This window comes from Misgurnus anguillicaudatus, chromosome 13 (genome assembly GCF_027580225.2).
Source record: "Misgurnus anguillicaudatus chromosome 13, ASM2758022v2, whole genome shotgun sequence".
Lineage (NCBI taxonomy): Eukaryota > Metazoa > Chordata > Actinopteri > Cypriniformes > Cobitidae > Misgurnus > Misgurnus anguillicaudatus.
Window position 1 is genome coordinate 2,645,449 of NC_073349.2, and position 15,071 is coordinate 2,660,519.

The window sequence follows — 15,071 nt, forward strand, 5'->3', positions numbered from 1 at the left end:
CATGATGCATGTCCGTTAGAAAAGTGTCCGACTTCCGTGCTCTGATGTCACGCTGACGTGTGCAAAATAACTCTCGCGATGGAGAAGCGGGCTCGTCGGATTCTACAGCCGAGCGCAGTTGCTCTCCACCGACTGCGTTGACGAAAAGCACGATGGGAAAAGACTTGCTGACGACACAGCCTAATGCTCATTGGCCCGGGGATGTCAGCTGATGAGTTCTTAATTCTAAAAACTCGAATTCCTGTAGTAGTTTTTACATTAATTCAATTGTTCTTTACTATGTAATTTATATTTTAATGAATTCCTGTAAACTTTTGTATTGGTGTTGAATTATTTGTACTGTGAGCTGTTCATATTTCACACAACAGAAACGAATTTGTATAAGCACTAGACTTAGATTTATTCATCCCAACATTTACTAAGTAACCTTTTCCAGTAACGAACAGTTCACCTTCGTTGATTCTCCTTATAAACATCTTTATGTAAATGCATTTATTGGTAAGCTATTTAAGTTGCACTATTTAATCCGCGATAAAATACGCGAACGTGATCTCTGCCTCCGTTTGTAGTCGACTGGACTGCGAGATTGGTGAAGTGTCTGACTTAAAAGCTCTTTTTTCACTCCTCCCCTCACTGCAGCCGTCTGCTCTCGTCTATATTTCTGGCAAGGCAAGCTTCATCTCAAACAAGCCTAAAGTGAAAGTGAAGACAGCGTCTGTGAGACGAGTCCTCTATCGCCCCCTGCAGGCATTTGTTATAATACATACATAATGCTTTTTATTTATAGGCCACAAAATGTTGTTTAATGTAACTTGGTTTAATTACTTTATTTGAACCAATTATTATTGCATCTTCGTCATTATGTAATTTTAAATGCTACTGCTCACTTGGGTCTATTTTTATTACCCCAGAATAACAAATTACTTCATTATCAGTTAGCAAAATAATTGTTAGGGCCAGTCCTTGATTAGTTAAAACATTTTAAAATAATGTGATTTCAGTTTCTTATTCATTTATTTTATCATTGAAGGTTTCTTAAAAAGTGGTAAAATATCGTCTCGTTCTCGTGAACCCAATCTCGTGTTTCGTCTCGTCTCGTGGATTAAGTGTCTCGTCACACCCCTACGAGTCCTACCAGCCCAGTTCTTCAGACTCATCAACCCCCAAGGCGGCTAGTCAGGCGCTGGTGGCGCCGGTTGCCTCTTGCTCCCTGGCGGCAGTTCCAGTGCGCTCTCCCGGTCAGCCTGACACAGGTTGACCCGCCGATCTAACGACAATTGATGAACCACGTACGACCCAATTTGAATCCACGAGTACTACTCGCCTAAAAAACCTGTGCCTTTTGTTTTTTGAAAAATAACTCTGTGACTCTTTGGACTATAATGAGATCATTTCTGTTTTCAACATTAAACCCAGGCGTTTGCGTCTTGTTTTGTAGAATGAAAACAACAAAGGTAAGCCTGTTGTTTAACTCATTTCCTTAATTTTTGCTCGGGAAGTGATTTAACTAAGTGGTGTGTTGTGTAAAGATGTATGCCTTAAAGGTTAAGTTAATTTAAACGAGTTGCTATTTTTTGGCACAAAAGCTTAATTTCCACCAGGCTGATTGCACTGTATATGGTTGATTTAATATAAATTAGGCAGTGTGTTGTTATTTATTTCAAACCGTGCTCTGCTGAGAGTTTTCATTATTTCAATTTCCTGTTACTTTTAGCCTACTTTATTTCAGGTGAACTGTTTTTGCACTACTGACTAGCCTAAATAAGACTGCCTGGCCTGGTTTGTCCAGCCTTTATTGAGCTATGTGTTGGTTGAACATGTTTAGACAATGTTTTATTATTGCCTTCGCCGAAAATTGCAAAGGAAAGATGTCACTGTTTTTGCACTGTTTTGTCTATTCTTTTTTCTACTCTAAGGTTTAATTATTATTTAAGTCATTTTATTCTAGGATAAACTAGGCCCACTCACTTTTGCCCTGGCCCGCCCAAAATACAATTTCTGCCTACGCCCCTGAGTTAAAATGTAACTAGTTATTACTTAACCCAAACATTAGTATGCTATTACCTACTGATTAGTTAATCGCTCTTCTTTATTAGTTATCAGTAGTGATTTCAGTGTTAATGCAGCACTAATCATTTGTTCTGCATTAGTTCCTGTGTAACTAACTATTGAGTATTGACCATTATTTTAAAGTGTTACCGAATATTTCTGTGTCGTCTGCATGGAACTATTTAGAAATTGGAAGACAATTCATGCACAAACACACACAATAATAATTATGCAAATACACTCCCCATATTCACACATATTTTATTGTTGCAGCCACTCATTTAAAAATAAAACTGTTGTTGTGGCATACTGTACTTTCCAGACTATAAGTCGCTCTGGAGTATAAGCCGCATCTTTCAAAAATGCGTCATTAAGTAAGGGATAATGTAGAGGCAGCCAGTAGTTCCCTTTCAGTCGGTCACTACGACGTCACGTCGTGACCGACGAATTGGGAGCTCGCTTAGAGAGACCAATCTGCTTCGAATACTACTAAAACGCCAATGAACTTGGCATTGAGATATTTGCATAATGCTGGCGCCGCCCCGCCAGGTGCGTATATAAGGCGCATGTGCAAATAGGGAAATCAGCTTTTTATCGCTTCGAAAGCCGGCAGTATCTGCTACTGAGAAGCTACTTCACTCTGTTGGGATCGATTGCGGAAGTTGGTTGGACTGGCAGTACCACAGCGGACGCTTCGCAGTATTCCACAGGCTCTGCATCTTTTTTGTTTTGAGTTTAGTGTGTGCGTTGCCTTTCCCTGTGCGCATCATCAACTGAGCATCTGAGTGAATTTCCCTAAAAGAGTGATACGAGAGAGCTTTGTGCCTTGTTAAAGGCAGCCACTCTCTCGTATATCCGGAGATTAGCGTCCTTTTCAGGATGGCTTTTCGTCCGTGCGATCTTGGATGCGGGAAGTATATGGGTCCGAAGGACGGTCACGAGCGTTGTCTTTCGTGCTTGGGCATCGAGCACGCTGAGGCAGCGTTCGCTGGGGGTAAGTGTTCTCACTGCGAGAACATGTCCCTTGTGGATTTGCGGAGACGGTTGTCTTTCCTCCGGGAAAAACGCAACCCACGTCCGACGAGCTCTGATCGCCGCCACGGTGCGGCTGTGAAGCTCTCGAAGGATGATCTCCGCATCACTGTGCTGAACCGGGCGGGGGATTCGTCCTCCGCCTCTCAGCCTCCTCATCCACAGCCGGTTGATGCGCCGATGGAAACTTCAGAGTCGTGTTCTACGATGTCTGTTGGATCTGTCGTGCCTCCCTCCGGGTCCACGGAGACCGCAGCATCCGAGGGTGGGCCCTCTACCTCTGAGGATCTGGATGTCCTCCCCCCTTCCGGACGGGTCGTGACGCCGGATTTCGATCCAGAGATGGTGGCCGTGCTCTCTCGAGCGGCGGAGACCGTCGGGTTGGAGTGGGTTCACCCCCCACAGCCCGAGCCGTCCCGCCTGGATGATTGGTTCTTTGGAGCTGCCCGGGTTTCACAACCCTCTCCGCCGGTACCTTTCTTCCCCGAGGTGCACGAGGAGCTGACCAGGACCTGGAGGTCGCCGTATTCTACCCGTTTACGGCCGTTTCAGCCCTCCCCCCTCACCTCCCTCACCGATGGAGCCGCTAAGGGTTATACGGGGATCCCCCACGTGGAGCGTGCGGTTGTGATGCAACTGTGTCCGGCCACCGCTTCCACTTGGAAGGATCGTCCAACCCTCCCCTCCCGTGCTTGCAGACAGTCTTCCGGTTTAACGGGGGCTGCCTATCATGCATGTGGAGAGGCGGCTTCAGCCCTGCACGCTATGGCGTTGCTGCAGGTCCACCAGGCCAAGGCCTTGAGAGATCTGCACGAGGGAGGACACGACTCGCCTGTGCTTTCGGAGCTCCGGGCCGCTACGGATCTGGCCCTCCGTGCTACGAAGGTCACGGCACAGGCGATCGGTCGTGCGATGTCCACGATGGTGGTCCAGGAACGCCATCTGTGGCTCTGTCTGGCCGACATGTCGGATGCTGAAAAGAACAAGTTCTTGGATGCGCCCGAATCCCAGGCAGGCCTGTTCGGCGAGTCGGTGGAGTCGTTTGCCCAGCAGTTCTCCGCCGCCCAGAAGCAGACGGAAGCGATCGCTCAGATCATGCCCCGGCGCAAGCGACCTGCATCTCGCCCCCCAGCGGCGGCGGCCCCGTCTGCTCCTCGCCGTGGGCGCCCTCCGGCGGCTGCCTCCGCCCCCCCCGCTAGAACGTCTTCTAGACCACGGAGAGGGAACAGCCGTCGGCAGCCCGCCCCGCCCGCACCACCCGCTTCCCGTGGCAAACGGAAATCGAAGCGGCCCTGAGACGGGCGACCTGGAGTTGGATGGGATCACTCTACGGGAGACGGTGATGGCACCGCTCCTTCCACCGGTAGAGGGCCGGGTGGAAAATCTTTTGTTTCGTTTTGTTTCTGTTCCGCCGGCTTCATAGCCGGCACCCACAAAACCACAAAAAGAGTGCATTCCTATTTCTTCTCCAGGTCTCCAGAGGATCGAGAGAGATGTGAGCGGGCAGTCAGATGCTCTTCCTCCCTCTCCTCTGTCGCCAGTGGGTGTTCTGAGGAGTTCGAGCTCTCCCCTACGGAGACCGGACCACCAGCAACCCCTTCGGAGTCTGCGTCCTCAGCTGAGGAGACCGGACGACCGTTTCCCTCAGCGGGCTCAGGTCAGTGTCACACACACACATACTGTAGATGCTTATGCTGTCACGGCAGACGCACCGGCAGTCCCGCCTGTCCCGCCTCGCTGCCCCGCCGCGGGTACACCGGTAGTGCCGTTAATTCCTCTCGTACGGTCCCTGGGGGCTTGGCTTCAGCTTCCCAGTCCGTCTCGTTGGGTTTTACGCACGATCCGCCTCGGTTACGAAATTCAATTCAATCGGCACACTCCCAAATTTGCGGGCATACGTTTCACCACGGTGAAAGCGTCCGTTGCACATGTACTGCGTGCAGAGGTCGAAGTCCTGCTGGCGAAGGACGCGATCGAGCCGATCCCTCTTACCGAGATGAGATCGGGTTTTTACAGCCCGTATTTCATAGTACCCAAGAAAGGCGGCGGGTTACGACCGTTTTTGGATTTGCGTATCCTGAACAAATCTCTTCAGAAGAGGTCTTTCAGGATGATTACACCGAAACAAATTTTCAGTGCAATACGCCCCCAAGATTGGTTTGCAGCGATAGACCTGAAAGACGCGTACTTTCATGTGTCCATTCTCCCTCGTCACAGACCGTTTCTCCGGTTTGCGTTCGAGGGACGGGCATATCAGTACAAAGTTTTACCGTTCGGGCTGTCTCTCTCTCCCCGTGTGTTCACGAAAGTAGTAGAGGCGGCGCTAAAGCCCCTCAGAGAGAGCGGTGTTCGCATTCTGGCTTACCTCGACGATTGGCTTATAATAGCGCATTCTCGGCGGACGCTGTGCGAACACAGAGATCTAACACTTCAACATCTCGCCCGTTTGGGTCTTCGGGTCAACTGGGAAAAGAGCAAACTCTGCCCTACGCAGAGGATCTCTTTTCTCGGTATGGAACTGGACTCGATCGATTTATCGGCGTGTTTAACAGAAGAGCGCGTCCAATCAATTCTGACTTGCCTCGGTTCATTCCGAGGGAAGAATGCGGTCCCTCTGAAACAATTTCAGAGACTCCTGGGGCGTATGGCAGCAGCAGCGGCCGTGACACCGCTCGGGCTGCTCCATATGAGACGATCGAGTCCCGAGGAGAGCGTGGCGCGCTGGCATCCATCGTGTAACCATTACACCTGCGTGTCGCCTAACATTCCCCCCGTGGTCAGACCCCGCGTTTCTCAGGGCCGGCGTGTCCATGAGACAGGTCTCCCGGCATGCTGTTGTCCACACAGATGCCTCCGACACGGGCTGGGGAGCCACGTACGACGAGCTCACGGCTTCGGGGGTGTGGACAGCACCCCAGTTGCATTGGCATATCAATTGCCGCGAGTTATGGGCAGTATATCTGGGACTCGTACGCTTCGCTCAGGAGCTGCGAGGGAAGGATGTACTAGTACGCTCAGACAACACTGCGACTGTAGCGTATATCAACCGTCAAGGCGGTTTGCGCTCTCGTCACCTGTCGCATCTCGCTCGTCATCTCCTCCTGTGGAGTCAGAAGCATCTGAGGTCCCTTCGTGCCATTCACATACCGGGCTCGCTCAATACAGCGGCAGACGCGCTTTCCCGAGCAGCGCGCCCCGGCGAATGGCGACTCCACCCCCAGACGGTCCAGCTGATTTGGAGGAAATTCGGTCGAGCGCAGATAGACCTATTTGCGTCACCGGACAATTTCCATTGTCGCCTGTTTTATTCACTAACCGAGGGCAGCCTCGGCGTGGATGCGCTGGCACACAGCTGGCCGCGGGGCATGCGCAAATATGCGTTCCCCCCAGTGAGTTTAATAGCACAGATACTGTGCAAAGTCAGGCAGGACGAGGAGAGCCTTTTAATGATCGCCCCATATTGGACGACCAGGAATTGGTTTCCGGAATTAATGCTCCTCGCGACAGCCCCTCCCTGGCGGATTCCCCTGAGGAAGGACCTTCTTTCTCAAGGAGGGGGCACATTATGGCACCCGCGCCCTGACCTGTGGGATCTCCACGTTTGGTCGTTGAGCGCACGCAAGGTTTAAGTGATTTGCCCCAGGCGGTATCTAACACTATTGACGTGGCACGAGCTCCGTCTACGAGACGGGCTTACGCGTTAAAATGGAACCTTTTCGTCACCTGGTGCTCTTTGCAACGCGAGGACCCCAGAGAATGCCCTATTAACATTGTGCTTTTATATCTTCAACATAGATTAGATGGTAGGCTGTCACCGTCCACTATTAAAGTTGATATCGCCGCTATATCTGCTCATCACTCACTTATTAACGGCAGATCAGTGGGCCAGCATGATTTGGTTATTAGATTCCTGAGAGGCGCTCGCAGGCTAAACCCCTCGCGCCCCCCTTCTATTCCTCCCTGGGACCTGTCCATGGTGCTGAAAGCGCTACAGAGTCCTCCGTTCGAGCCTTTGCAGTCTGCGAGTCTGAAGCTTCTATCCATGAAGGCTCTGACCCTACTAGCATTGGCCTCGGTGAAGAGAATAGGGGATTTACATGCATTCTCTGTTGACGATTCGTGCCTTCAGTTTGGTCCTTCTGTCTCGAGCGTGACCTTGAGACCCAGACCAGGCTACGTGCCCAAAGTTCCCACTACTCCCTTTAGAGATCAAGTGGTGAGCTTGCAAGCATTGCCTTTGGAGCAGGCAAACCCAACCGAGGCTTTGTTGTGCCCCGTACGCGCACTGCGATTCTACGTGGACCGCACACAAAGCTTCAGGACCTCAGACCAGCTCTTTGTTTGTTATGGTGGCCAGCAGAAAGGGAAAGCTGTCACTAAGCAGAGGATGTCTCATTGGATAGTTGATACTATCGCCCTTGCTTACAATTTGCAGGGCATTCCTTGCCCCTTTAATTTGAGAGCGCACTCCACTCGGAGGGTTGCCTCATCTTGGGCATTAGCTCGTGGTTCCTCGCTAACAGACATCTGTAGAGCTGCTGGTTGGGCGACACCTAATACGTTCATTAGATTCTACAATGTTCGTATCGAGCCTGTGTCCTCTCGTGTTCTGTCCTCACCAGGGACGACACGGAGAGCAGACTCGCAAGTCGGCTTGCAGCCTCCAACTGAGGCTCCAAATTGAGTTTCAGTATGGAAGGCTACAGAGCAAAAATGCGTAATGGTTTGATTTGCTCTCTCCACTGCCTTGACAGCCTTTGTTGCGGAGCATTGGCTGTCAGCCTTTCACTAGTTGTATTCTTACGAACCTATGTGTTTGGCCAGGGCCCCACATTGTGTCCCAACGGGTTCCTTTGTGAGTATTATTCCGTGGGGTTAATCCTACCAGCCCACGTTTCCCTTAGCAGAGCACTGCTTTGCTTACACAGCCACGGCTGTCATTTTACCTCAACTACGGTTGACTTTCGCCCACCATTAGCCCTTAACGGGGCGGTGGCTTCCGCAGCGTCCCTATACCGCTCAGATAGGGCGCTTCCCAGTCGCTGGCACTACTGTGGGGTTAAAGGAACATCTAGTGCCCGGCTTTCTGCCTTAAAACCTAATTCTCCTATCCTTAAGTGGAACCGGAGGGCTTTATGCAGACACTGGAAGAGGTCAGCCCCTAGTGGCGTTTTAGTAGGGTTTCCCAATTCGTCGGTCACGACGTGACGTCGTAGTGACCGACTGAAAGGGAACGTCTCGGTTACGGATGTAACCCTCGTTCCCTGAAGGAGGGAACGGAGACGTCACGTCCCGTCGCCACAGGTGCTGCCACCTGCTGTTTAGGCCGGTCACCTTCCGGCTTTCTCAGCGAACAGAAGCTGATTTCCCTATTTGCACGTGCGCCTTATATACGCACCTGGCGGGGCGGCGCCAGCATTATGCAAATATCTCAATGCCAAGTTCATTGGCGTTTTAGTAGTATTCGAAGCAGATTGGTCTCTCTAAGCGAGCTCCCAATTCGTCGGTCACGACGTGACGTCTCCGTTCCCTCCTTCAGGGAACGAGGGTTACATCCGTAACCGAGACGTTATCGGGAAATAAGCCCCGACAGTGTGATCAGGACCCGACGCGAAGCGGAGGGTCTTGTATCACACTGAAGGGGCTTATTTCCCGATAACTACTGGCTGCCTCCACATTATCCCGCTTATTACACGGCTACTTGTCACATAAGAAAAAAAAAATGGACATGAATATGAATTTGAAACATTTTATTGGCATATTTGTTTTAAATTAAAAATTTTCTCCTTCTGCGAAACTTTGCACAGATGCATAAAATGATCGTAATAATATTAAGATCCTCTGCTTCATACTTGTCTGTCTTCATTTTTTCTCTTTTAGTCAGTCTTTGAGAAGTTTTAATGCCCATTCTGTATTTTTTTGTGTGTTGGCTTCGTAGCTGTCATGCTCTATTTTGTCAAGTTCAGTCTCAGTAAGCTCTCTGTGTCTTGTCGTTGTTCGTTCTTCTATCCACTGTTTAAATGTTTTGTTTTTTTCCGTACATGTTAAAATTAATGTCAAAAATGTCCGTTCTTAACTGTGGTTGTCCAGTGTTTGTCACAAGATGGCGCCAAACAGTAATCTTTATTGATCTTTATTGGCGCGGAGCGATTTTACTCGTACAAGTAGTACCGGCTATGCGTTAAATACTTTGGAGCGGTTATTATTTGAAAAGAACGAACCTGCAAATGTCTCAACTGACCAATCAGAATCAAGCATTCCAGAGAGCCGTGTAATAAGACGAAATAACATAAGTCGCAGTGGACTATACGACGCGTTTATTTAGAAAATTATTTTATAACAGACATTTAATCTGGAAAGGCAAGTTATTGAACTAAATAATTCACGTCTCTTGTTTTGAACTACACTATGGTGCGATTTGCGATTACACTGTACATTTGGCGCCTGAGCCAAAGTGAATCGCGCTCGAGCCCACCTCTGCAAGCTGGCCAGGGCACGATTACCCAAACTGCACCTGGGCATGGTACAGAGCGATCACACTAGTCAAACAAACCAGGTTTTGGGGGTCAAATGCGCCAGGACATGGTTTGGTTTTTAAAGTGTGAGTGCATCCTAAACCTCACTCCCAAGAAGATGTGCCCTTTAGCCTCCTTGCCTCCCATTCTGGATCAATTGCAGGTTCAAATCCTACTCCGGCTGGGTTTGAGTAGAAATGGTTACAAAGGGGCAGCTTGACTTACAGTATACAAGGTGGTGCCAAACATGTTTACCTTCTTAATGATGGTCTTGATTGCATGATAGATCATCATACATTTTCACCAATAGTCCTCTATGAAGTCAAAAGCACATGAACTCTGTTTTATAATGCATCTACGTACTTGAGTATCTCCAGTTTAAAGTGTGGATCCTCCAACAGATCAGAGAGCAGCTTTATTCCTGAATCTCCTGGGTGATTGTAGCTCAGATCCAACTCTCTCAGGTGTGATGGGTTTGATCTCAAAGCTAAAGCAAGAGCAATACAACCTCCCTCTGTCACCATACAGCCGAATAATCTGCAAAAATAAAAAATTTAATAAGACACTCTGAAACAAAACAGAGAGGAATTTTGTAATATGGTTTTGTGAAAAAAGAGAGTATAAAACTTGAGTGTCTGTAGACCTTTCACGACTGTTTTAAACACAGCTCATTATTTCCATTCGGGACGAAACAAATTATTGGCTTGAGCGACTGTCACTCTCTCTGGTGACCATGGCTACCGCCCGCTGCTACAGGATCTGCCCACACATGCGCACAGCCGATTGATTTGAACGTGCACGAGGCACTCTAGGAAGAGCAAAAGTACGACAGAGAAAGAGCATTCAGAACTCACAGTACACAGTGGCTTTTCTCCGAGTTGACGATGCGGTAGCGGAGTGTAGCGGAGTCTCTGGAGTATAGTCCTCATCAGAGTCAACAATGCTTTCATCATGGAAACTCTTACATACAAAACACCGTATATGTTATGAATCTTCCACGAAATTCACCTTCATCACAGTGTAACTGATGGTAATAAAAAAACTTGTATCAATGCAACCTGTTTTTAGCTTTGTTTTATGAATATAACTAGCTTGTTTGTTACCGAATCAAACTAAATATATTTTAAACTTTACCAGTATCGATATGCTAGCTTAATAGTGAGCAATAAAAGCCATCCTATTTGTTTATATTCATAATGATAAAGTTAGGTTTATTGTTACATGTGTTACATGCGTTCCTTCCTCTCTGCTCGTCTCAGGTAAATGCTTCTCCCAACAGAGCTGGTCGGCATCGCGCGTTCATGTGTTTTGGGGGCGTGGCTTTAGAAGAAACCCAGAAGGGAGGGAGTGGAGTGAATGTAAAAAAAATTAGCTGTGTTAAAACAGTCGTGAGAGGTCTACAGACACTCGATTTTTATGCTCTCTTTTTCAGAGTATACATTACTTATGTATTGGTATATAAAGACAGTTTAAACAAATTTGAAAAAAAGTGTTTTAGACTTTTTTAGACTTAAACCTGCCTACTCTGACTTTAAGAGCACTGTAGCCCCTGTAATTTTAGGAGCACTAGCAGAAAATTAAGGGCACACCTTAAATCAGCCTGCAATGCAATTAGTCACATTTCCCCCCAAAATAACTGCATTACTGAAAAATACTCAATTGACTTAACTCTATGCAGTTGCTGCACATTTTATTATGCACAATTGCACAATGCACAATTGATGAAGCTTTCAGAATAGGAAGTTATGGACCAAGAATCATACAACCCCCTTAACTAATTTATGCATAAGATACAAACATATACAATAAGTTATATCCAGATAGCATACTGTAATGAGATGAGTGGCAGGGCAATATATATACTTGTATATTATACATTTCTCATCTTTTATCCAGTTTTCCTAAACTGGGCACTGATGTAGACCTTTATTCTCATCTATAATATTTTTGGTGTTACTGTAGGCTAAAAGTTCTCCCGCTGTCTTTATCTCTCATCTCTGCAATGTTTAATTCTAAACCCGCGCCGGCGCGTCTTCTCGCGGTTCTGAGTGAGAAGTGTTGAGTTTAACTGGTCTGTGTAAACCCATCGGTAGATTCAACAGAGTGCATGGTGAAATGCACATGCACGAGTACTTGTAAAAAAAAAACATTTTGGAGCCCTTGGTGCCCCCCATTGCCTGGTGCCCCAGGGCACTCGCCCAATCCTGTCTATGGATAATCCGGCCCTGGCTCTACCAATTAAGCTACAGAAACACTTCTGCCAAACCCACCAACTTAAATCTTAGGAGATTTCATAGATTCACAGGAGAGGCAGTAAAGACAGAGAAATAAATGTTCTTAAATACCTCAGTATCTCCAGCTGACATTTAGGGCTCTTCAGTCCTTCAGAGATGAGCTTCACTCCTGAATCCTGCAAGTCATTGTTACTCAAGTCCAGTTCTTTCAGGAAGGAGTTTGAGGATTTTAGTGCTAAAGCCAAGCCTTCACAGGAACGATAAGTGAGATTACAGCTGGACAATCTAAACAGAAGAATATAACATTAAAAATGACCACACCACTCGGTTATTGATTCACTTATGATTGTAACAATCCAAGCAGTTTCATTCTAACCCAAGAAAGTGCTAACACACTGTACACTTATGAGCCAATGTGCCAAGGCATGGAACCTTCAAGTCCCCTTAAAGTGTCCTGTGGTATCTGTTACCAAGACTTTAGCAACAAATCCTTCAAGTCCTGTATATGTTGTAGTTTGAATTTGTAAGTCCAGCACATGGGTCATTCTACAGAAAAGGTGGAATTCGGGTGATGGAAATTTGCTTAAATGAACTTCTTTCAACATACTCAAAACTTCTTTAAAGCTATGGTCTACGATTTCAAAGATTGTTCATTATTAATAACCTCGTTTAGATGTTGGTTATGGTTCTACAGTAAAATCCTAACAATATGAAGAGAAAAAAGAATGAAAAAAATCCATTCACTCTATGGGGTGTACAGCGGCAGAGAAGTTGACCAATGTAAGCTGTCCGGCCGGACTCAAAGTCGAATAAATATAGGGTCCGCCATTGACCGTTGGAGGAAGCTTCAGAGAGATATGGGACTGAAATCCGACGCTGACACGGCTGACTTTTTGTTGAGCAGGTACACATTTATTTATACATTTATGGTGTGCAGTGTTACATAAATATCTTTATATCAGTCTGACAACATGCTCATGCTGCTGGTCGGCATTGGAATGTTAGCCGTTTAGCATCGCCTATCACGGGTCAAAGTAATTATATTTATTAAGTCCTTGAATTTCAGTAGGACTAGCGGGTTTCTGTTCGAGCTGATCGGAATTTGAACAAGATGTGCTGTGTGCTGCTATAACACTTACTCAAAACCTTAGCAATACTAAATAATAATTATTGTGTAATTAATGTGCGCTAGGTAGCACTTTTGACTAGAGGAAACGAGGCTCAGGAGGGGAAATGTATGCCAAACGTTGTTGTGAAAGTAAATAAGTAACGTCAATCAGTCATAATTGTAAGTGTTCATTCCTTCAAGGCTTTATGTGTTTACTGTTCGGTAAATCATCGGTTCCGATGTTTACTACCGGTGATCACAGCTTGACTGAGTGACGTTGTTCAGGTCATTTCCCTGGTGGGAGGGATCAGGTAGCACAGAGGTCCGGGATGAGTTTTTTAAAACTTATTAACCGTCTCAGGCTTTCTCGACTGATTTTCAACATCGTAGACTACAGCTTTAATAGCATAAATTAACTTGTCAAATCTATGAAACCGCAAAACGGGGAGCTTAATCTATTTTTAACTTTTTAATACATTTTAATAAGGAATCCATGAGTCATTTATTTGTCATTGGTGTTACTTGTGATTTAAACAACATTAATGTTGATACTAAATATTTTTTCTCATTACAGCTTGTGTATTTAGTTAAAGGCTGAGTAGAGGAATGATAACAGCAAGAAAAATAATTGATTATTAATATTTGTTTAATTAAATTCTTCATCTTTACCCAGCATTGTATGAAATTATTTGATTCTCAGTTTAACCTTTTTCTTTAAAACCAACAAAAAAAATTTTAACCAAAAAGGCTTCGATGCAAAGACTGAAATTTTAACAATGTCATTCATAACAACAAAACTTGGTTTAACACCAATGACACAATGTAACACCAAAACAAAATTAGAATATAATAATAGATAATCAATATGATAAAACTTATAAACTTTCATAAAATTTTCCCATCTTGTTTTGTTTTTATGCTTTTATGTTGGTCAGTTAAAGGAATAGTGCTTATGAAGTACTCATTAGAGAAGTAACACTAATGATGGTAACACCAATGACAATTTACAATAATATTTTAACAAAATGGCTGCCATTAGCCATGTGCTCTTTCATCAGAGATGTAACAATCACATACTTATTCAGTATAATGTATTTTTTTGTAAAGATTTTAACACTCCCAGCTATAAAAAAAAAAAGAGTAACACTAATGACATCCAAAAAAATCTTATCTCAAAATTCTTAGATATATCATGATATTTTAGACAAATAAGGTAAGACATCTCAAAAACCTTTTGCCTTCCTCAACTGCACTACTTTCACTGACCTCTTGACCCATGAAAAACTTCAAAGAGCTGATGCATTGTTTCAAAATAAAAGTGCTTTGGGTAGGGTAACACCAATGACTTAAATTTGGGGGACAAATATTTATTTGATATTATTCATTTTAATACTGTATTTTTGCCATTTCAGTGTTGTAGTAAATAGGGCTGGGTTTCGATTCAAATTTCAAGAATCGATTCGATTCCGATTCTGAAGATCTTGAATCGATTATCATTGTTCGATTCGATTCGATCCGATCCGATCTTCGAGATTTAGATAAGTGTTTTTGAAAAAAGTCCGAAATGGTGCCAGATAGGGGTGGGCGGAATGACCAAAAATCTATTCCATGAGTCATTTTATTTCACGGTAACGGTATATTTCATGGTATACATGTTTTTCAGTTTATATTGTTTTTGGATTATAAAAATGTGCAGTTATTTGCCACTCACTATAGCTTTTAACTGCTCACCACAGTTTTAAAATATGGACAATTTAAAGTAAATAATGTTAAAGTGAAAATGCTCAGAGGATAACAACAGATTAAGTCTTGATAGACAGAATCTTGTTTTTAATTGAGTTATTAATTTTACAGACTATTGAAGCTATAGTATGCATTGTATTTTGTATTTATGCATACATTACATTAAAAATAGGCAGTATGTAAAATGAACAGGTATATTTATGCACAAACCTACAGACAGGATAAATACCTGTATGAGAGACGGAGCTCTAGATATAGATATTATGACGGGTGCTATGATGTGATGAAGTCTGTTTTAAGGTCTTGACGCTCTTTACTTTCTATTACACATTAACATTTGCGTTTCTTTCTCGTCTTTCTGATCAAAGATGTTTGTACTATAAGCAAATT

At 45.1% G+C, this 15,071-nt stretch overlaps 1 protein-coding gene across 1 annotated transcript in view; it reads right to left on the reverse strand.

The window, feature by feature from the left end:
- Positions 1-15,071, reverse strand: part of LOC129431381 (NACHT, LRR and PYD domains-containing protein 3-like) — a 40,412-nt gene that overhangs the window by 3,345 nt on the left and 21,996 nt on the right. The window contains exons 6-7 of the mRNA XM_073874827.1: positions 11,942-12,115; positions 9,960-10,133 (exon numbers count right to left, since the gene is read on the reverse strand). Coding sequence (XP_073730928.1) covers positions 9,960-10,133; positions 11,942-12,115 — 348 coding nt within the window. The remainder of the gene's footprint in view (positions 1-9,959; positions 10,134-11,941; positions 12,116-15,071) is intronic.